Source organism: Temnothorax curvispinosus, unplaced genomic scaffold, assembly GCF_003070985.1.
Source record: "Temnothorax curvispinosus isolate PA1 unplaced genomic scaffold, ASM307098v1 QBEX01014781.1, whole genome shotgun sequence".
NCBI lineage: Eukaryota > Metazoa > Arthropoda > Insecta > Hymenoptera > Formicidae > Temnothorax > Temnothorax curvispinosus.
In genome coordinates, this window is record NW_020224561.1 from 478,238 (window position 1) to 502,448 (window position 24,211).

At 41.1% G+C, this 24,211-nt stretch overlaps 1 protein-coding gene across 2 annotated transcripts in view; it reads left to right on the plus strand.

Annotated features, from left to right (window-relative positions):
- The window catches only part of LOC112464963 (homeobox protein six1-like), a 34,807-nt gene extending 19,110 nt beyond the window's left edge, over nt 1-15,697 (plus strand). For both annotated transcript variants that reach the window (XM_025032275.1, XM_025032276.1), the window contains exons 4-5: nt 10,563-11,022; nt 11,410-15,697. In XM_025032275.1, the coding sequence (XP_024888043.1) occupies nt 10,563-11,022; nt 11,410-11,694 (745 nt within the window). In that variant the 3' untranslated portion in view covers nt 11,695-15,697. The remainder of the gene's footprint in view (nt 1-10,562; nt 11,023-11,409) is intronic.
- Nucleotides 15,698-24,211: the final 8,514 nt, after the last annotated feature.

A 24,211-nucleotide genomic window follows, 5' to 3' on the forward strand; every position in this document is an offset into this window, starting at 1 on the left:
CAATTTTGCTTAATTGATTATTCGGCAGTTGATTAACCGCGAGTATCGATTCGCGGACACAGGGGGGGGGTTAAAAATAATCGAAGTGGTGGGTTTTCTGGAAGGGACAGTGTACTTTCGCCGGATGTGGAATGAGACAGATGGGGGAGTCAGCGTTGAGAGGGCGGTAACGGCCGCGCGGGGGTGGTCGGGTAAGGGTTAGAAACAGGGGTGGCTGCGCCAATATTGACTCCTTCTAAAAAGCAGAGACTCGTCAGTGACACAAGGAGGGTGGCGCTACTTTACCTCGCCCTTCGTACACCCGGTACGCCCTACGTAGGTACTTTCGACATGGCGTCCGACTGGCTAACTTCGACGATTGTCTGCCGCCGTTAATCACTCGAGATACTTTCAAAAGATTTCTCGTTTTAGATCGGCTAAATCAATGTATACATATATAACAGACAAGCAAACGGTACATATATTTCTTCAAGAAAAGTAAAACAAACTCAGATTATGTTAAGTAACTGCAGCTTTCCGCCGCGATTAATAGATAATGCGTAATTAAATTAAAGCTTTTGTTCTTATTCTGAAATTCATGAGTTATATAATTTAGACAATCGATCCTTCATTAGATTTTATAAGGCGCACGTAATATTGAATAGGGTATACATGATTTATTATATTAATGTGAATACCTTTTCTATTTCGCGCTAATTGTGCTACGTTAAGGCAATGTAGGATTTCAAACATTTAACCTGCGTTAAATATATTTTAATAAATCCATTTGCATTAAAATTTGTTCGTTTTTCTTTTTAATTTATTTACATTCGATAACATTTTCGTTCGCGTATCGTTGGCAAACACGTACCGATTTCGATGAAAGTAATTTTTATTATTAAATCCCGAAGTTATGAATTATTCGCGAAAATCCCGATGGCAGATTGATGGCACGATACACCTATGCGTGTGTCCGAAGATGCGTTCTCCGCATATTTAACTTTCTCGCGAACGGCGCGAGCCGTCACGCGAATTTCCGCGTGCGAATAAAGATGCTTTCGGGTCAAGCGGAAGGAGGAGACACTCGTTCAAATCGTAAGCGCCGACGTGGCCCCGAAATAGCCGCGAATACTGGTACCATTCCCTGGTTTACGGTTACAGCGGGCACGGTGTCTGGGCAGCGCGCTGCCCGTGTCTGTAACCAGAGAACTCGCTTCAACGCCGCGTACGTGTTTTACCCGCTACCGCCACGTATCCGCTTCCATGTTCTGGACTCTAAATGTCAAATCTTTCACATTAATTAATCCAATGTACGCACACTAAACACCGCGTCGTGTCGCAATTAGACGGATGAATTAGGCGATGGACTACCGTAAATCGCACCTAGGTTTCTGCAGCGCATCAGAGAAAAAAAGAGACTTTCGATTTTCATTTTTTAAATTTTGCTTAAAATTGCTAGATTTTCTATAGTAGAAAAAATTATTTTATTAATTATATTAGCGTCGTTAAAGACAATATTCGATGATGTTCTCGAAATCTCTGCATATACTTTCGTTGAGATTTTCTAGTCGCAATTATTGTCGATATGCTATACTCGGCCTAAATTCGCCACTGCTATGTGCAGTCCTGCATTCGTTTATATTTCTGCATCTAGTGCGCGTTCGGCCTCGTTGTGCAACCAGACAACGTCTCGAAAAGCTACGCGAGAGAGAGATAGAGAGAGAGAGAGAGAGAGAGAGAGGGGGTGGGACAGACACGCTCAAGGAAATCGCTCAGACGTTCGACGAGCGATTTTCCGCGACGCGGCGACGGTGCGTCACTTCCGTGTCACACTCGCACGCAGGAATTGGGCGCGGCTCAACCTCGTCAAGGCCGAAGCGACTCTTATGCAATTTTCACGAAAGCATATTAATTTTTCTGAAGGTGTGTCAACATTATTCTAAAGAAAAATATATACACATTCGCTACATTTTTAAATTGAGTCTCCAACTGATTGACGTGTTTTTATTTCTTATTTTTATACATTATTTCCGTCTTTTTTTACTTTCTTCGAATTGTAATAAGAACTTTCTTGTACTTTATTATTACTTATATAGCTCATATATTACCTACTATTTTCAACTTATACAGCTATAAATGTTTTATTTATTTATTTTTAAAAACACATTCTATAGTTTCTTGCAACATTTTTTTTCCAAAAGTTCTTTCAGTTTCAGAATAAAAAAACAAAGAAGTTTGTTATAAGAACAAATCTTATGATAATATAACTGGTATTTTTTACAAATTTCCTGCTACATCTGTAATATATTCTTAATATATTGTTACACTCCGCGTATTTTTTAATTTGACATTTTTCTGGTCCCGAAGATATTCATGATGGTACTCGCTTTATCTCGCCATGTCCCTTCGCGCGGGTCCCCTCCAGGGGCCCCGTGCGTGTACTGGACACACTCGCACGCGCGTTGCATTCTGGGAATGCGTGCATGAATGAATGCCCCTCTGTCCCCCACGATTCCGAACAAGAAGAGGAAAAAGACGGGGGATCACGGGGGGTGGTACGGAGAGGGGAGTTGAGCAGCTCGTTCTTTTTCAACGGCAGCGGGGAACGAGGCGGGCCCTTTCGGCCCTTGCGTGCCCATATGTGGACCCTTCCCGCGAGCTGTCAGATTTGACGTGGTCTTCTTCAAAGCGGTTTTCACGAAGCGGGCCCCTCTATCCCGCCTTTTTTTCGTCCCCAAAAATGGCTGAGAAGATCCAACATGGCCGTGTCCGCCTTTCTTCCGTCTCTTTCTTTCCCACTCTCGCGTGTTTTCCCCCTTCTTTTTTTTTTTCATCGAAAGAGCATTGCGCATTCAGTGGCGCCTTTCAATCTCAGACGAGTCCTTTGTGGCGGCTTGTGGTTGGGCGTTGATCCTCTTCGATCGACGCGCGAGCGTCTTTCCGTCTGTAAAAAGAACATACCGACCATATAATCGGCTAATTTGAGATACATATTCAATTTGAAGTGCATGTATAAAAATCAAGAATTTAGATAATTCTATGTGAATCACTTAAGAACTGAAAGATACCTATGGTTATGGATTGATGTTTCAGTTTTAATTTGACAGAACGTTTTAATATAATTGACAATTCCAAACTGCTATTTATCATGCAATTAATCCTAAGCGAAGGAAAAATTTATTTATCTTATTTCTACGTCTCTTACATTTTATATATAGCAGCACACATTACGAAAATCTTCAGCATTGCTGATTGTATCCCGAAACAGACATCCCGGCAAGAAACCCTTTCCTTCCGCGCGCATTACAAACCTCACGGGGATACTTTGAAGATCAAGGACTCACGCTGGGTGTCCCTCTGGCACTCCTTCCGGGATTAAATCCGTTTCACGCCTTTCGTCCCGGTAATGGGACGCGCGCGGCGCGCGACATACTGACGAAACGCTGACAGACGGGATCCGTTCGGTCGTGTGACACGGCCGCGGTATGCCGAAAACTACCGGCAGGCTCGACGTAATCCGGATTAAAGAATCCCCAAAACATCGAAAGCGTTTTAACGCCGCGGCGCGCGACCGCCGAGCGCGAGGGCGCCTCTCCTACCTGCGGGGATCTCGCCGATCCGCCGTAAATAACGACGCGCCTCTGATAGATCTATGGAAAACAGCGAGCTCGACCGGCCACCGAGACGACCACCACGATCGCTTCTCGGTGGCGTATCCAAATAGGGAAAAAGAAACAGGTTGCACACGGGGCTTTCATTTTTTATCGAGGTCTTCACACCGTGCGAAGATTGTTCTTTCTAACACGAACGCGAACACGTGAATTTGTATGGTAATTTGTGAGTTATGTGTGAATTTATAATATACATATATATTCTAATGCAATATAGGAAAGTTGAAGGCTAAATATGAGCAATAAAGGATGTTATCGTTAAATTAATTTAGATATATTTTATTGTTCAATGGTAGAACAAACATTGTGTTTCTTCTACACAATGTAGATTAATTTAACAGTACACCGCAAGTCCAAGTGTGTTATTTTTGCACTTTATTCACAGAAACGTCTAAAAGAGTGACACCTTTGGCTGAAGTTTTTTTTACATGTTTCTTCATATATACATATGTTAAATTACGTCATTTAACACGTCTAATCGTATTAAATTATAAGTTAATATGTTCAATCGTGTTAAATGATTTGAAACGAAGAAATGTGTAAGAAGAGCATCAAGAGTTTCAGCTAAAATAACACTCTTGGATGCAGTGTAATATCTGTTATTTACTTGTATTTTAACTTTTAATTTTCTTATATTTTACATGTAACGAGCGTGACTATGTTATTTTTACACATATTTAATATTATAATTGAAGAAATGTATGCAATATAAATACAGCATACAAATACATACAGAATATGTGAATTTTGTTTATATACTGTTAATGTTAGATTAAATTGATGATGGAACTTCATTCCTTATGTAAGACCCTCGCAGACTTTCTAACTTAAAGATTTAGTTGGAGAAATATTTGATGTAAAAAATTAAGAACACTTGTGAAAAAATTATTGATTTTCTTGATATTTTCGTTAAGGAAAAATCGATTTTAGGCGTTAATGAATTACACAGACCGACATCAATTTCGATCCTCAGATTTCAATCGTTTCCGAAGTATTTATGGCGTTCAGAAATCGAATCCGTTGCTCGAATTGCTCTATCACGTCAGGTTTCGGAGATATCTATACCTAAAAAGACCATTTTAGGTTGAAGTAATAAAACAATACGTGTCAGGCCCATTTTTTCGACGAATTCAAATTCTGCAGGAAAAAATATCTATAGAAACCATACATTATAGATTGATTAAAAAATACTATATCTACCTCTAGGTTAAAAATACTATACTCTACTCTCTACGCCGAGCTCTACGCTTTAACCCGCGCGCGAGTTACTGTCCCGCTACAGGTATAAGAAGCGTCATAGAGGTAGACAGTATTTTTTTATCAATCTTCAAGGTATAACGTATGGTTTCTTTTTTTTCCCTGCAGAACTCGAATTCGACGAGAAAATGGGCCTAACACGTATCGTTTTATAATTATTTCAACCTAAAAAATCCGAAAAATGGCTTTTTTGGCACTTTAGGTACAAATATTTCCGAAACCTAACGTGATAGAGCAATTTGGGCAGCGGATTTGGTTTCAGCACGCCAAAATCCTTCGGAAACGACTATTGAGATTTGAGGATAAAAAAAAAGTCGAAATTCGTTGGCCTGTGCTATTATTGTTTTGTTACTTAATATACATTCAATTTAAACGAATGCACTCTTTCTCTGTCACATAGAGATATAAATGACTATACAATATAAAAGAAACGTCTCTCTATTTCGATCAAAACAGTAAGTAAATAAATTATGGACATCGTTAAGCGTTATTATTCCTCGCTCACCAAGCAGGTGTCGATGCCAGAATCAAGCGCTTATTGCCGTCATTTACCAGAATTTATGAGTTATCTATTACCAGAAGATAAATATGTCGTGTTGCTGCTCTCATGTAAAACTGGCACAGTTTCTCGATACGCGTGTTTCTTGAATCGGATTTAGGACTCCGCGTACGACAATTGGCATGAAATCGCAGATTCTCTGGCACGTCGTTGATATGCATTCCACCGAATGCATTTGTCGAATTGTGTCAAATCGCGACAAATAAAATGGCGTGACGCGCCATTCATTATCGAAATGATTACCGGCGCGTCAGGAAGTACTATCTTAATTCCGTATTATACTCTATTTACTTTTCACTTGAGAATCTCCACTTTGAGGATAATCATTTTGACACTCTTTATGATTACAAATAAAACTTCAAAACGCACAAGTCAAGAATCTTTATTTGTTTATATTGCAGTTATAAATAATTATTAATTGTTATGAATTGGTGATACTCTCTGCAGGTCTTGCGTAATTCAGTAATCTTCCGACGTAACAATTTGTCGCGAAAAGAACGTTGAGTTTTTTTACTGTCAGCATAACTAAATTTTAGACCGACACATCTTGATTATTTTTTATCAAATCTAAAGTCAATTTTTGCTTAGAAAGGATCTTGAGTTTTGTATACACAATCGCAATAGAGACTCATTTAATATAGTTTAAAATACGTTTACGCGTTTATAGTACCGAAAACCGAGCAACAGCCAAAAATTGTATCGGCTGTATAAAATTGACGGATTCTCATGCGCTGGTGAATTTTCCGCGGATAATCCCGTATCCGTTGCACGGGCGCGCGAGAAATTCGCCCGGGCGTTTCACAGGGCCCCGAGAATATCCTGCAGGTAAAGAAGGCGAGAGCCGTAGTTTACAAACAGAGACTCGTACGATGTGTACACGGTACGCTGCCCCCCATTATTTTAGGCGGTGGAAACTCTTCTTTCCTATCTGTTTATGGAATCAGCTGCCAGTAACTTCCTCGACGGGCTCACCTGCCGGGAGCAGTGGACAGGCCTCGGAGATTCAGGAAAATCCGCCGTTTTTTTCCCTCTCGGGGCCCCCGGGGCCGACAAACGAGTCGGCCGATTTTCAATTTGCTCTGCGGGCCCCGAGTTTGCCTTTCTGCCTTCTTCAGTGAGTTAAGTAATCCCGGAGGCAAAAGTGGCGGTCTTTTCGAGAGCGAGACGGTTGCGTGGGATTTTTGGAATGCGAAAAATAAATTCAACAGTTACATAGAGGAATGCTATTTAAACTCGAGCGATTTCCTAGGAGGAGCTCTGTGTTTCTAGCCTTCAAAAATTTCTCTACTCGCGATATTCGCCATATATCGCGAGTTTCCCACTTACATGTTATAGCTCTTAAAATGTTTCTATTCGCCAGAATGCTTTTAACGGCGCGGAAAAGCGCAGGGAGGGAGGAAAACGCAAGAAAAAGGAGAATTCGTTAAGAGTCTTCGCACTCTGACCCCGCAAACTCGTTTCCCGAAGACGATATCGCACGCAGACCGAAATAAAGTGCGCGACATCGCAGGGGCGACAGAGCCGATATAATCCGATTTTACGAGGCGGCCCCGGCACGGAGAAAGAAAGAGTGAGACAGGGAGACAAGAGGGAGAGAGAGATGCTATCGGGCCCCGCGCGCCGAGGTCCCAGGCGATATAAACTTAGATGCGAATTAGTGGTGCCGCGATAGCATCTCATTTCGAGGCGAGCGTGCGATCGGGAATTTATCGAGAAATTAAATTAGGAATTATGCTAATACCGCCCATCGCCCTATATAGACGGGACACCTCACCGAGGTCCGACCGCCATGAATGAGCCGCGGCGGCGGCGGCGGGCGTCACGTTTCCCCGGTTATTTATGCGTTATTTGCGCCATCCAATTAAAAGGCCCCTTTCGTAAGACTGCTCTCGTACGGCGTGCAACGTAATTCGCCGGATCGACGTTGCGTGATCCTTGAATTCCGCTCCCAGAATTTATACGGAACATAGATTTAAAACGATTTCTTTTTCTTTAACTTGAATTCAACATTAAAATAACTTGGTTGTAATAAATCATACAATGGTTTGCGTCTACGAAAAATTTAAATAACAAAATAATAGTGATAAATGTCATCTAATTTATTTAATTCAAATTTGCTTAAAAAAAAAAACAATTGCTTGTATTTTCAATGAAGTAACTGAAGTCGTTGATCTCAATTTTATGGCACCCGCGGTCGGCGCGAGGAAGATAACGGCGAAGGCGCGGCTAGTTTTATTAATCGACCGGTCCGTAAATAAGATTTACTTCGAAATTCCGTGGCGCGGTTGCCGAGATCGATTCGTCTCCATTTTTCGTGAGACAACGGCGACTCACGTAGGACCATTCGCAGATAGAATCTCCTCGCATTCCTGGCATTTTTTATAATCCTTGACGTTGATCTCGACACGGACGACACGAGCACGAACAGAATGGCCAAAATAAAAAAATCCGGTCTATTGTTTTTATGGTTGTTATGTATGTTTTAAAGAGCGAGTGAATTGCGGCTGTGAAATGTTTTATAAAATATATTTATTATACCTATTTCATATATACAATACCGTACATATAATATAATAATAAAATTTATATGTAGCATAAACATTAGAGTTATAACATTATTTCCATTAATTATTTTATTAGGTAATATAAATGCAATGTTTTCAACGGAGCATCATTGAAACTGGTCAATGCTCATTCTTTATCTGATATTTCACCCATGCTTTTGCAATCTGTTACTTTTTACGGTGCCTGAAAAGATGCCTGATTGAATTTAGCATATTATCATTTACCGTCATAAAAAACTGAAAAAAATAACAGAAGTGAGAAGTGACTTAAGAGATTATCGCGAAGATAGTAAGATGACAAATTGTACGGAGATAATTATTAATTATTCCCATCGGGGGGTTAAACCGTTGAAGCTTCCAACATTTAAGAAATCTCTCTCTCTCTCTCTCTTCCTCTTCCTCCTCCTCGATTCCACGTGGTCGTCGAAGAAAGAAAAGAAGAGAGAAGCGTCGATCCCGGAGACGCGGAGTAAGTGTCATGGCGACGGGGCTTCGAAATAAATGTCTCCTACCCGCGATGAGTCACAAATCCTAATGAAAATAATAATACCCGAAAGATTCCGTTCTTTCGTGGTCGCGCGGTGCAACGAGGATAAATTTACTGCGCGATCTACGGACGGATAAGGCATACCTGGGGACACCTCCGTCCCCGGTTATAGGTTCCACCATGTAACGGGTGGTACGAAAAAGATCTTTACGATAGACTCGGCCCTCACATTGTCTCGATACGTCCAGATCTCGTCTTCACGAGACCTCTTAACCCTCTCTTTTCCGCGACGATACAGAAATGACGTACCCGTCTAACTATAAATCATATCTGTCGTAAAGAGACTAAGAAATTGATGTAATTACGATTATACTAATTGATAATATGAAAAAAATAGATATAATGAACGCCATTCTATATGTTATATATTGCCTCAATTTATGTAAAATCTTGCCCTTATATCGTATATATGACTAAAAAACTTCATTTTAGTTAGGAATTATGTCTTTATGTAGAGATTGATTCTAATATAATCTTCTTGTGTGTTTTCCACGCTGTATGAACTTTACACCAAATTATCTCGTCTTCAGTGCAGACAGAGATGATTCTTTTATATCCACATACCGAAATATTTGGACTTCTCAGATTAAACCTTTCCGCTTTTATATCTTGACAAACGCGTTTCTAGCATTAAATTAGAATAAATATTGTATTTAAGAACAAAATACGTATATTGAAAGGTATTATATAATATCTGAATTTTTTTGCTTTATCTTAATTTTACTCAATTAAAGTACACTAGAAATTTTACGGCGATATATTATATCGCAAACTAAACGGATCTTTTATCAGCTCTTCAAGGCTACACGATGTCGAGAGCTCAGGTATCCTTCCGTGCTCCCTTATCACTTCGGTAGTTTCTCTCTCGTACCAAAGACCGGTTCTCGGAAACACCCCGTAGACAAGTGTCGCAGCACTTGCCTTGAACGGCGCGGTATCACCAGTCTCACGTCTAAACGACTTGTAAAACAAGCGCTTAACGATTGCTGGTACCTGGTGGAGATAGACAAAGAGAGAGAGAGAGAGAGAGAGAGAGAGAGAGAGAAAGAAAAGAGAGGGGGGGGCAGAAGGAAAGGTAGGCGAAAGGGGGTTCGCTCGGGCCCGTAGGTCCCACGTGCTTCAAGGAGGTCCAAACCGCTAAATTGAGTTTACGAGACGCCGAGAGCGTCTCTCTCGCCTTCTCTTCTCTCATACCCTTTTTTCCCCTTCGATCTCTCCTCCCTTTCCGCCGTGTACCTCTTTAAGACCGTATCCTGCCTCCCTACGCGCTTAGTGCCCGCCCTTAATTCACAAGTACGAAAGACTCGAAAGAGGCAGGATATACCCTCTTCTCGGTACTTTACGCACCGGCACCGGTGTTATCTTAAGCGATATTATTTCGATTCCCCAGCCTCGCCGAATCGGCATCGCCGGTTTATCCGCGAGGAATTGCATTAAGCGCGGCACTCGCGCCTGCGAATGCAATTAAATCGGACCCCTGGGATGTCTTTATAATGGAATGATGAAGAACGTGTTTCTAATGGGGTTCGGTGACAAACGTGTATTAATACTATGCAATCTACATCATTTTTAATGACGCAACTTACAATTAGTATTGATATACATAAACTTATTTCTTTTAAAGTAATTACAAATTTTTGGACAGAGTTAATAATATCACTCTTAATTATTGGCATTTTAGTTCCTATAATAAAGGATTAATAATTTTTTAAATGTAGACGGATGTGAATAAAAGAAAAAGGAAATGAATGATTAGAGAGAGATGCATATTATTAAAGATTACATTTGATAATAGTGTAATTAGTGTAACAACTCTTAAACATGGGGTATAATAACGATATAATTAACATAACAATTTGTTTGAACCGAGTTGATTCGCCGTCTTTTACTTGCAATTTTTTTATGCATTACGCGAAACGTATATCTTCGCGAAGAAAGACCCGGCTGTCTCTTTTTGAAAGGCAAACGCCACTTTGCGGTTTCAGTGGCCAGAGGGAGGATAAGACCCACGGCGGGGGTCTCGGGGACTCCAGCAGCGAGAGTGGCGACGAGACGAAGCGGCAGTCCGGCCAGCAGCAACAGCAGCAACAGCCGTCCTCCTGCGCGGTTCAGCAGCAACAGCAGCAGCAGCAACAAATGGTGGACCATCAGCAAACCTCCGGCATGTACCAGCTTCCGCCGCCAGCTTCCGTCTCGGTTTCCAGCCCGCACTCGTATCACCAAGGCCACGGCACGTCCTTGAGCCACCCGCACATGCAGCACCACGACACGAGCAGCGAGAGCGGCGACGACAAGAGGAACCTCCATCATCAGTTGCAGCATCATCTCCAGGTCGGCACCCACGGCACCCATGGTTTGGTCCATCCCACCGCCACCTTGCCACCGCCACCGCCTAGCTGCGCTCAACAGAAGAGTCAGCTGGATTATATGCAATACTATCCGCAGGTAGGGGACTACGAAATAATCTTGAATGTTTATTTTTATATTTCGCATGCATTACTTCAACCTTTTGTAAAGCAAAACCACGAGGGATGGAAAAATGTACTCTTTTTATTTCTTTAATATCTTTTGCGTCTTTCTTGAGAACGAGGAAAATATTATGTGACATTGTTTCACATGCAACAACATCAGAAATGGAAAATTGTTATTCTAATAATATATAAAAAGTTAAAGATTTAAATAATTCCAGACTCTTCTTCAAAACTCATGAAAATGAGAGTATCTATGTATATAACATATGTAACATATATAAATATATGTTTTACATCCGAGCGTTAGTAATAATGTGGAAATGGATCGGAAAAATATGAGAATTGTCGTTGTCTGTGGCAGGACTATTTAATCGGCACGCCGACCTCCGCGGATCTGCAGAAGTCCTTACCGCACACGGCGACGTCGATGCAGATGGGGGCGATCGCCCCTTCCATGGGCGGGCTGAGCCCGATGGGCCCGTCGACGATGCTGTCCAACACCATGCAGAGCGTCAACACCATGAACACCATGTCGATGAACGGCATGGGCATGGGCGCTTATCAAGGCATGGGCTCCATGGGGATGTCCACGTCGCACGCGAGTTACCACAGCGGCCTCGTGCTGGGCGAGTACCATTCGTTGTGACCTTGGGCCCCAAGCACTCAGAGCAAGAGGAGCCAAGAGAAGACTTAATGCACATCGGCGGGGCGCGAGACTCCCGATCGATCAAGGTACTCGAGTGGCTTGCCGAAATTTGGATCGCCAATGAATTATTACCGCTGAAATTTATTTAACGGAACGTCGTTGATTAATAAAAGTTATCATTAACTCAAAGCGATATATAAATTTATCGGTAACTTTTAGTTAATGAATAACGTGAATTTTATTCGCGTCGGAAATATTTTTTTCATCGCGATGATAATTTCTTGACAATCCAAAAATGTCCAGATAAATAAGGAGAGAAAAGCCTTCTGCGGATATATCGTTGCATCCTCCTTGAGCTTTTCTCAGTGTATGTTTAGAGCGTATGAAGAGAGCGTCAAATAGTCTGTCAAATCGTCCTGTCCGCTCCGGCACTCAGAACAGTTTTTTAATTCTTTAATGAAATTTTGCCAGGATAAGAATATATATACAATTAATTAGTATGCAAGAAAGCAACTTGAAGTATACGGATTGCATAAATAACTTTATGTTCTTCAATATTAATTTTTTATTTTTCCAATTGAAGAATGCTAATCTAAACTTGAAAAAGAGATAAATACGTTTACAAGTAAAGTTATTCAATTAATTTCTAGCCAAGAGTGCTTGTTTATCTAACCCGTGAAAATTCTTCAAATATTTTCTCAGAAAAATAGTCTTACTCCACGAATATCCGTGAAAAATCAAAGGATGCCGAAGCGACGATGACGTTTCCGAACGAAATAGCAAAAGACATATTAGCATTTTACTTTCCCAGTATAGTCTCGCGGCAAGCCGGCTAGACCGGCTTGTGTTTACCACTATTTCCATAAGTAAACAACGGACGAAAAATCTCGTCAGCTTTTCTGTCCCATCATCGTACTTGGCGCCATACTTTTCTGGTTTTTGCCCGAGCGGAATAAATTGCACGATGAAGCAACGTTTCTTTTTTTTTGTTCGTTTGTTTTACGCGAGGTGCACGCGAAATACGAACGAATGCAACTTACCCCTTTACCCCCCCCCCTTTCCCTCACTTCGTATAGATTTGATCAGCTAATTAATTTACTGTAATCAACAATACGCTCCTTTCACACCATACGCTTTTGTGTTTGTCCTGTATGTACATATGTATAATACACACGGCATTCGGCATATTATTAAGTTAATCTCGTTCTTGTTCGCTGCCTACCGGGTGTTCCCGTATCACCGATTTGGGTTCCATGATCAGCCAATGATTTGAAATTTTAAGCTTTGATGTCTTAGCGATTAAAGTATAATTAAACATATTTTTCACGTTTTAGTTTTTCTTAGCTTTATTATATCCTTAAAGGATGTAATAAAATTCCTGGAAGAGACAGGACATAATAGATCATATAAGAGACAGGACATCCGAAACAGGCCAAATTTTATAAGATACTTTATTATTAATTCACATTCCACAAATGATTTATGCGTGTCAAAAAGCAGTTATCATTAAAGAAAAACCGTTATCACAAAAATGTCACATCAATTATTATTTAAGAAATGTGATACCGTGTGATGATTTAATTGATTAAAAGCAGCTGGATGGAAGCGAGGCTTTATAGGGGTACCCCCAGTAGACAGTGAATGTTATCGCAGGATAAGATAGTGAGTAAATTATCATTTATTCGCAGTTCGCAGTCTGTACATAAGTATATCTAAAGACAGTGAGAAAGAGAACGGGAAAACAAAGTAGGGGAGACCGGGGGCAAACTTGACACGATTTTTTCAAAGGCAATTTTCAACAATTAATTAAAATTTTCAAGCAAATTTAATGCGTGCCGACTAGATTTGTCAGACTTGAAACACAGCTCCGGTTGGAGTAGTAAAATCTTCCCCTAATTACATCGATTCGATTTAATTTTTGATGCTATATGCATCTAAATAACTGTAATGAAGTCTAGTGTCAAGTTTGCCCCGGTCTCCCCTATGTTATGTGCGCGAAAAAAGGGAATGCAAAGGAAGAAAGGAGTTATACGCAAGAGTGTGACGGAAGACGGAAAAGTCGAGATATCGAGATGAATTCTTGATTCGTTATTCAAGATAAGTATATATATTTAAACCGTTTTCTTGCCAAAGAACAGCTCAAAATTATCACGTTTACTCGCGATAATTTTTCTTATTTTTTTAACGATAGTTTTTATTTTTTTGTGACGAAAAAGTAGAATTGAAAATTTTGTGATGTGTTTAATACTTTGTTTTTTTTTTCCAATTTTATCGCGAAGAACGCGCGAAAGGAAGATTATTTACCGAGGCTTATAAAGTCGCTTTTCAAGTGATTCAGGGCTTCAGGGGCACTTACATTCATCTCCAATGTCGACTTTCCATTCGTGAGCCATCTCGCGCGCAGATGTCCTAAATATTCCGTTAGCTACGACATTGCCTTGTAGATTCTTATCTAGGATGTCGAGGAGAGAAAGGATTTCCCTTATGAAAGAGTCCTCGGGACGAAACAGGGTAGAGAATAGGATCGAGGTGGAGAGAAAGAGAGAGGCGACGTGGAAAATAATAATATCTTCGATCTATACGGCAGAAGCCGATCGGCGTTATTTTCATTTTGTATCTTTCACGCATTCGTCGTATTCTGTGTATTTGTTAATCCATACGGAAATAAATCGAAACTACTTGAACTATTTATTCGACAATTCATAAGTGCCACATTACGTGTTACAATAGTATTAACGGCTGATTAAAGAAGAAATCGACTGTACAATAGAACATAACATATTTCTCAATTAACGAAGGTACAACGGATGAATATACATAACGATAATACTATTTTCGTGACGCAATATCTTTTTTTTACTATCCAACAAAGTTAAGTGCGATAATTTTACATTCTACAATTTTTTTTTTTTAATTATTTCGAAACTTTTGTAATAAAATAATTTTCTATTTTTTTTTTATAAAAACAGTATCGCCAATCAGCCTTTGGAAGCTCAAGGTTAAAGCCAATTTCGTGTTAGGTCGTACGTTTTATTAAATTGTTATAAATATTAAGCATCGATCGAAACTCTGTTGATAAATTAACGAGCCATAAATACTTTTACAGTCTTGTCCACAGAATACTATACAACAGTTATAACCGCGTTTTATATTAATTTTTGCAGGTAATAAACAATTTTTTTATTAGACTCTTTTATTTGTAAAATTATGTAAACTGTTTTAAAATGCTTCGGCTAATGAACGCTACAACTGGAACTATTAATTACTAACAGGAATAACTATCATTTTACTGTCTCACATTTGAAGCGCTGTTTAAGAGCGTCTACATGACGCAAGTTGTGTTGCACAAACGCAGCTTCCGAACAATCGCACGATCTTCTTTTATTTTCTGTTTTTTTTTTCCGGAAGTTGCTTCTTTTATATATTCCGTCATTGTACGTTCCCGAGATATTCTTTTCAAACTTGTGTAACTTTAATTGTAATCGACAACTCGAGAAATTTTCTACGAAACGAACGCTGCGATTCGACCAAAGCTAAAGAATTAATTTTTGCGAATAGGATGTTAATCGTAATCGACTCTTGCACAAATTACGCACTCGCACGCAACTCGCGCATATGAGAAAGGAGGGCAGAAGGGCAATCGAAGGAGCGAATGAATGAAAGGAGAGCCGAGCGCGCGCCGCAAGGACGATAAAATTAATGACCATCGTCTCTGGTCCTCTCCAGTTCTCATTCGTGTATTTTAGCGGACAAATCTAACGTTGCACAACTAACTGAGACGAATTGCCGAGAGTGATCGTGAGTGCGATTATACATGAATGTGTGTATCAACGAGCGAGCTGTATGTGTGGGCGTATGTACGTATGTGTGTGTATGTGTGTGTATGTGTGCACGTGAAAGAGGATAGAAAGGGAGACGATGATGCGCAAGTAGATATAAGTAAGAGATCATAATGTACGATCGAATTGTAATCGAGTAAAGTTGATGTTATTTAAAGTAACAAGATGCCAGTGTTATCTGCGTGTTTCACGCGCACACATCCTTTTACTTTACAGCATCCTGCGTCTTCTGTCTTCATGCTTAGATGCTGCTGAGTACCGAAGCTGGTAAGTAGCGCGCATCGATATTTTTGAAGAAATAACTGACTGCAAAACGATAAGTTTTATCTTAATAAATAAAAGACTAGATAAATTGCGTTATCTTTTTTAAAAATGGCAATAGATGTTTTTTTTTTTATTGAGTACGAAATCGCGTACTGTAAAATAAATGTGTAAAAATTCCGTTATATTTAAATTCCGAGAATAAAACGTTTGGATTTAAACTTGTACGATTTCGCTAAATCTATTTCTTCGCGTTCGCCTCTCGCGGTCCGGACTCGGATCAAGATCGCACCGATTTCGATCCCCAACAAGAAGAGCTGTGCAAAAATATCGCGCGCGCGTGCGGCGCTGACGCTAAGCGGAACATCTTTTTCGAGATTATTTTTCAAAATCGACGAGGCAGTTAGGCCGTAACGATACGCAGAAGAGCGCGATGTGAAAAAGGCAAGTGTCTGGATCGTTTTTCCCCTCGCTGTTGGCGCGGCGCGCTAACAAGTAGCCATTGTGAGCCCCGTGTCAAGATGCTACTTGACAGTATACTCTCTCGACGGACCCTCTTCAGGGCCCACTCGCCCCCGTTCCACCACGCCGCGCAACCGGGCGTATGCCGCACGTACACACGCGCGCGCGCTCACGCACGCACGCACGCACCTCTGTGGGGTCCGTGCTTAACTTTACGATCTCCGAAAATCCCTAAGGGCCCCGTCGCGCGCGACTAATAGAACCGAAATTATAACAGGCCGATGAGCATGCGTCGACTGCTCTTATTCCGCCTCGCTGACGGATTCAGAAAAACCACAAGAGAAAGAGAATCGGGAATCAACGCAAGGAAACCGTGAAAAATCTCATTCTGATGGATGTCTTATTTACGAGCTTCCTAGGCGATAACTTAGGTTGTTAAGGAATTAACATAATTTATATATATCTACTTATAATTTTTATCTCGCTTTATTTCTAGAACTTTGATAAAACGGTAAATTTTTTCTATGCTTTCTTTTACATTACTATTTTCTTCGGTATGTATAGTGTGTTTATTTTTTTTTTTAATAATGTTTTAAAAAATTATATATTTTGTAAATATATTTGCATCCTGATGATTATTGCTTTTGTCAATAAAAAAACGTTATTACGATTCGAAAGTTAAGAATATTAATTAAATCTACAATTAAATTCGTAAAAAAGTTTAAACGGAGCGGCAACGCAGCCACGCTCTGTTACGTTCGATCGAATTTAGTTTGCGATCATCACGTTGATAAGAATAGAATTGAGTACAAAGGAGCCTCCGGTCACGTGGAGAAGCCAGATGCTCTTTTTCAGGATCGTAGAGGATATTATTCGAACTGCGCTGGTAAATATCGACAACAAAGGGGAGGTCGAAGATCTTATCCGTCATCGTGATCGTTGATGATAGGCCTAATAGCGTGCCGAAGGACGGTCGTTTTGAAATAATTACCAGTTTATATCCAGCGTCGATCTTTCCAGGTTCATCCGGATAAATCGGATCAAAGGACGACGCTCTCCTCGCCGCCTTTTTTCTCGCGAAATGCCGTTGTAAAAAGATAGAGATTGTCGTGTCGGACATCGGCGCTTGGATTTATCCTTTTTCTCGATGAGAAAAAAAAACCAAACCTCTTTCGAGGGATAATTCGAAGCCGTGAAAAGTATTCCAAACTACTTGGCCCGTCTGCTGCACGTTATATAACTGTCGAGTGCTCGGGCGAGAAACTTACGATCCAAGCCTCTCTTCACCTTCCGGGGCGCATCCCCGTTACGTGGCGAATAATAAGTTTGATACCGTTACAATGCGATCATTACACGCCGGTAATGACGGTGCATTCAGGCACGAGGCGAACTGCAACGCACCACCGGCCTTCCCTCGCATCTGCCCGGTCCTACAACAATGGACGCGCGATGCACCACCCCACGGAGTCTCGGGGTACGCAATAACGCTCCCGAGAATCGACGTTTGAATTGCGAAAAAAAGATATTTTTGCAACAACCTCTTTTTTTTTTTAATTCCATCATTACACGATAGGAATATTTTTATTCTCTCATATAGAGAATAAAATATATGATAGACTAATACTTAATTGTACAATATAAAGTACTATTGTAAAATAATATTGATTATATAACACATGTTTTAATAAAACAATGAAATTGTTTATGTGGGAGATGAACGCTTGGAAGGAACTCAAAATCAATTTCTACATACATTAAAATTAAAACGATCTACTGTTTACAAAGATATATTTACAACACGAATCTTGCTTGAGGGAGATGAATCCTCTTCTAGGCAAGTCTCTTATGTAAAAGATAAAGATTTCTCAACGACGTTCTTTCACGCGGTGCATCTTGATCGAGCGCGATCGAGATCGCGGCGAATTCACGGATAGATCGATATAAGACGCGTATATAAATCCATTAACGCGCCACTTACGGGCGAACGGGCGATCGATGTAAATTACGACGTTGGTAAGGCTTAGGCGAGCTTAGACGAGCGCGGAGAAGCGATTTCGAGGTGGGGAGGGGGGATATTTATAGGCAGACCGGCTGAAATTAATTTATGCAGCCGCATAGGCTGCCACGTAATTTATTCGCGGGACTCGCGACGATCACTCACTCTCCTCGCGGGCTTTTGTGTGCAAGGAAATCCCGGGCCATTAGAAACGGGCACGAAGGGCCGCCGCGCCGCGCCGGCCGCGTCGATTCCTCTTCGAGCTTTCTTCCGAGCTGTTGCCCGATCGAGCCCCGTTGTGTTTCGCGAGCACGACTCCACCGAGAGATCGGCCGGGCCGATGCCTCGGAAAACGAAGAGCCCCACCTGAACAGGGAAGTGAGAGATCTTCGTCTTAATGTCGTTCCGATAGATTGCAATCTTTGGTTGATAACAGGAAGCATTTGCATTATCTCGATAAGTGCGCCGTCTTAACTTTTATTTTATTGTCTATACCTTTATCATAATTATCGTTATCGGTACGATCTATACGGAGACTTCGTTATTTTTTATAGTCTTTTTATATCGTCTTGTAACGGGCAACTTGGAGATGAAGGGAACTGTATTTATATCCTTGCCATTAAGATTTATATCCTTGTATTTTCTACTATGAGTAGATGTTTAGATCCACGATTTTCGGATGCGTCGGCTTTCAGGGATTTTTCAAAATCAAGTTTCTCGGTATATATATATATGTATTATGTGGCGAGACGTCGCGACGTGGCGTGCATCCTCACGACGGCGCGCGGCCGCGTTTCCATCACCGGGGCGAGAGAGATCCAGGAAGGATCCGCGTATAGCGCGGCTGAAACAAGAGGGATTGTCTCGTGGAAGAGGCCCGGGGGCGAGGATCTCGCGGCGAGATCTGCGGTGCACCCGCGTTATGATTTGTGGGCGTCCAGATCGTGGATCCTGTCCGGCTGGCTGGTTGGCTGGCGGAGCAGAGAGGGCACCCACGCTTTCCAGGAACCGTCCGCCGCGTGGCGTCCGCGGCGAGGAAGGGAGAACGTTAAAGGTTCCCGGGAGAGAGAGTAGGAGAGAGAGAGAGATCAGCCGGCCCCGATTACGCCGAGGGTGTAATGGACGGACTAATTTGTGAAATTTAAATTCCGTCCCCGACGTTTTGCCGCGAGGCGAAGCGAGCTGGTGCCGCGGGAAGGCGGGGGAGAGATAAGGAAGAGGGCGAGATAAATCGCGGCTGCCCCCTTCCCCTCCTCCTCCCTCACCGGGGACCACGGTCCATGGCTGATCTTTCTGGAAAATCGTAGGTGGATAGGTGCTTCGCGTCGCGACGTTTCACGGGTGGCGTAGATGTGTGGATGCACGTGTATATCGCAAAAATAATTCTCGACGAGATTAGGATCCGGTTGATAAAGGCATTTCGGGGAGAGAAATACTGTTTTTCTCCGAAAACAAAGGTTTAAAGTGCAACGAGAGAGAAAACGAGCGATACGAAGATGGAGAAAAACATGTCTATAATTTTTCAAATAGCCGTATTTTTTTATTTCGCCAATAATGGCCATTCGTTGATTAGAGTATACAATTTTCATTATACACTTTACAAAAGTGAAGAAATTCATTCATAAACAGTTTATTTTTTCTAGAATTCTTACAGAATAGCAGATATTTCTGATGCATTCTTGATAAAACAATGTTTTTCGCTGAGAACACAGAGGCGCGACGAGAGAAAACGAGCGATACGAAGACAAAGAGAGAGGGAGACGAAGATAGGAAGATAATGAGGAAGATGTCTAAGCGGTGGCGGATTAGAGGCAGCTTCTCTCGCTATACAGCGAGAGCAGGCCCTATTGTCGGGCCGCATAATACGGTTATGATTTAGTTTGGGACGTGAGGATGCGAGCGAACAAATGAACGAACGGGCCGAGGGGGCCTGACTAGGTAGACGGGGGGGGAGGGCCATTGGTGTCAGATTACGCCGGGGTCCAGGCCCCGTCTGGAACATCCACACGTCCGCGTAAGGACTCACACGCGGTGTCGGGCCCTTTAAGCATACATGTGCGTGTACGCGCTTTGCTTTTTTTCCTCTCCGTAAAGATTGACCCTACTTTCTCCACTTTCTTCCTCTTTTCCTTGTTCTCTCGCACTTTTCCTCGCGCCGGATGCTCTCTTATTTAAAATGTAGATCTCGAGTGCGCTAATTGCAATTGTGTCGACAAGATTTAGTCATAAATTATAAGTAAGTAATAATAAATAAAGTTGTCAGAGAAAATTATCATTATCTAATTATTTAATATTTTATGTCCGCGATATATCTATATATATATATATATATATATATTAACTCTGTGCGATGAAGAAAATAGTTTTGAAGTATATTCCGGTTCATTCAGAAATTTTATTTAGTTATTCTTATTCTTTGACTATGATTTATTTCGCGATAAAATTACTGTTAGTAATACAGTACCAACTGTAATTTTATGATACTAATCGATAATTTTCTTATAGACTTACGATAAAAGAATAAAAAAGTAAAATATATCAGCACATTATGAAAAATTAAAGATATTGACTATATAATACGAATTATTACAGATATAAAGTATTTTTTTCAAAACTTTTCAAATTTATTTCATGTAATTTATAGGTAGAAATCGAAATAACAAGATAATAGCAAAATGAAGCAAACGTTCTATTCTCCAGTCTCTAAAGATGTTAATATCGATATGTTCTGAATAATTTATTGCGCGCTTAACCGGAACTCTGTTCCTCCGTTGAAGCGCTAACAATCGTCCGAATATCTCAGGTTTTTGTATCACAAAAGAGGTAATCCGCCATCTTGAAGCGGTCTTTTTTCTCTGTCTCTCGTGCAATTCGGGCGCAGGTTCTGCGAACTCGCGAATTATGAATATGATTATCTCGGACGTGCTCATGACGGGAAGCCAGACCTGTCCCGGAGGGGTGTCACCTTACACCCTTTCCCGCCCTCGCATCGGGTCCTGACTTGGCGCCCTGGCACTGCTCCCCGTAACCGAATCTCGCGAATAATTGGACCTCCTCCCAATCGCGAAGGTCGACGATAAATAAATAACTCTACTATCGATCTAGAGGAAACCTCAAGTGTCAAACGCCACGTAAATCAGAATTTCAAATACGATATAGTTTTTTTAAACTCAGATTTGGATGCTATCAATAGAAATCTTTTTTTTTTTCCTATCTAATTGTGAGATCAAACAACGGAGATCAGTTTAACAATTTCCGTTGTACTCGATACCTCCATTTTCACACAGCCGCTACATTTAGAATATGTAAAGTGTTCGATATTTAGCAATAGCAAAGTAATCAAAAATTCATATCAGAAGTTAGTTAGGCTATGTGAAAATGGAGGTATCGAGTGCAACGGAAATTGTTAAACTGATCTCCGTTGTTTGATCTCATTGTAAGAAAATGCGATAATAAATACAGTCTATATAAAAAATCCGTCTTTTTTATATTATTCGAAATTATTTAAAAGGAAGTTGTACCCGTTTCGCAATCCTCGATCGACAGCCGATTCGAGAACCAGTTCCACCCTCTTATTTTCTTGCAGCGGGATGAATGCCAGCCCACCAAACATATGTCGAACATCTCAGGGGGGGCTCTCCCTCCGTACAATGACACCCCGGATTTCTGTGCCCGGGGATTGGCCAGACGATTCGTCCAATCGAGTTCACCCGCAGACAGCTCTCAGGGATTGACAGCTAAATCTATGGGGTAGGACTTAGGGATTAGGCAACGCGGTGACGCAAACGTAACGTCATTACGACAAATTGCGATCCTGCTGTAGGATAAACGCCAAAACCAGTTGCAACGTCGGATGGGCTAATAAGATCTTACAGAGTGCGCGAAAATCGACACCCCGCACAAACATGGGGAAGACAGAGATCCCGAAACTCTTTGATTGTCAATAAGATCAATGGGGCTGTTCAAATTGAATAATTTGGGTAATTAATACAATATAATCTAAGAAAACTGTCTAAATCTTTTTACCATTGTTAATTCAATTCGTGCGAAATTAATTTACATGCAATAATATTAAACAAAATATTTAAACAAGATTCCTCTTTCCGTTCCCCTTCTTTTTCTTACGGATGTTATGTCATCACGCAGCACCGTCATCTCTATTGTACTCTGAATTTTGAATTATTTTTAAAAACTAAGAGTAATTCATCACATTGCGTATAATAAATAATCACTTCAAAACGTTGGTCGAGTTAAAACAATAATGAGTGAAATAACGAGCGCCAGATACATTCCTCTGTTCAAAAACAAACGGAAAGCTTTTGATGCTCTGTATAATAGATATTATTCCGAAAAATCCAATATCTGACATTGAAGCCGATAAAGTAATGAGAAGTGTATCGGGGAGTATTTCGATGCTCATCGATGCTCTCATTTTATCTAGGGGTTGCTAAGTGAATTGGCCTTATTGCGATATGGGGTACTCTTTCGTCCTTATCTGCGATCTGTACACAATGCCGCATACGGGATGTCGGAATTCGATTCATAAACGTCAAGCACGACTGTTTACGCTGTTCGCACCTCCATTGTCGCCTCTCGATTTCGGGACTCGACCTGTCGATCGTTCCGCACCCCCGGGACACAATAAATACATCCATCTCCACGGTACGGCGCAGTATAATGCGCGAAAGGGCCCGCAGCGGAGCGGTTCCCGTATCTCCGATACGATCGGTAGTTACTTAGCACTTCCACGACGCTCGATGCTTCGATGCTTATCGAATCGGCTCTGCTTCTCCCCACGTTGAATTTATTGCGGGCCTCTGCGGAAAAGAGGCTGACGGCCCATCTGCATCTCTCCTGCTCTCGGCCGGATCTAACTCTTTCGTTGGCAAACCAGTCGCTATTATATCTCTGTGATGCTCTCGCAGAAACGAATGCACCGATACGGATTGATAGTATCGCGTGAAGGATTGATTCGTTACTTCAGAAGAACAAAGCGATGGATAATCAATTTTTATTTTGAAAATGTCTTAAATTTTATTCGATGCACGAATGTAATAAATGTAACAGTTATGTGATAATTACTATTAGAGTAATATTTAATTACTATGATGTGAAGAAACATTAAAAGATATTTTTTCTTCTTCGCCTCTTAAAAACGTGAAATTTTTTTCTAAATGTTAATTAATTTTTTTTAATAACAAAACGATGTGAAATATTTAGGGGACAAGCTTGTTTTCCAACATTAAAATGTGAGGAATTATCTATTTCTGTAATTATCAAATCCTGCTGAATCGAATTCTTCGCGAGGACTTTAGATCGAAGGACTTGAAGAACGGAGAATTTTTTTTTCCAATGTCGAAAGTCGCTTTGTCGCAGAGATTGAACCCAACAGTTGTGACGTATATACGGTTCATTCAGAAGTCAAGGAACGTTGTACTCCTACAAGGAATTACACGCGTGTTGCACACGCACATGACACTCACGCGGCGTGACCTACCCCAGTGAGAATCGTGTTTCAATACAGAAACCGAAAACCATATCATTACGTAGAAGCTCCGTTTCGCGTCGCGCGCGAGACGCGCGCCGCGCCGGGCGTTGCATTGTCAAGAACCGCGTGTCGTTTCGGCGTGCGATTCGAGCGTTTCAATTCGCAAATTGTTTTCGTAGGGTGTAGGGAGCTATCGTTTTACATTCATTTTGAAGAGGATGGGCCGATCGGCTTTCGTTAAATCCTTTTCATTTGCGGGGTCGATAATGCGAGGTTCCATTAGCCGCTACACTTTGTGGAGGGGGGGAGGGCAAACGCGATTAATACTGACCCAACTTAAGATAATCAATTGATAATTGAATGATAAAGTATTCTATCTCTTGAATATCCTTTAAAAAATAATTATTGATTCAAAAGATTATGCCGCCCGAGGGCTCCTTCGGCGCCTCTTATATACACACGCATAAATAA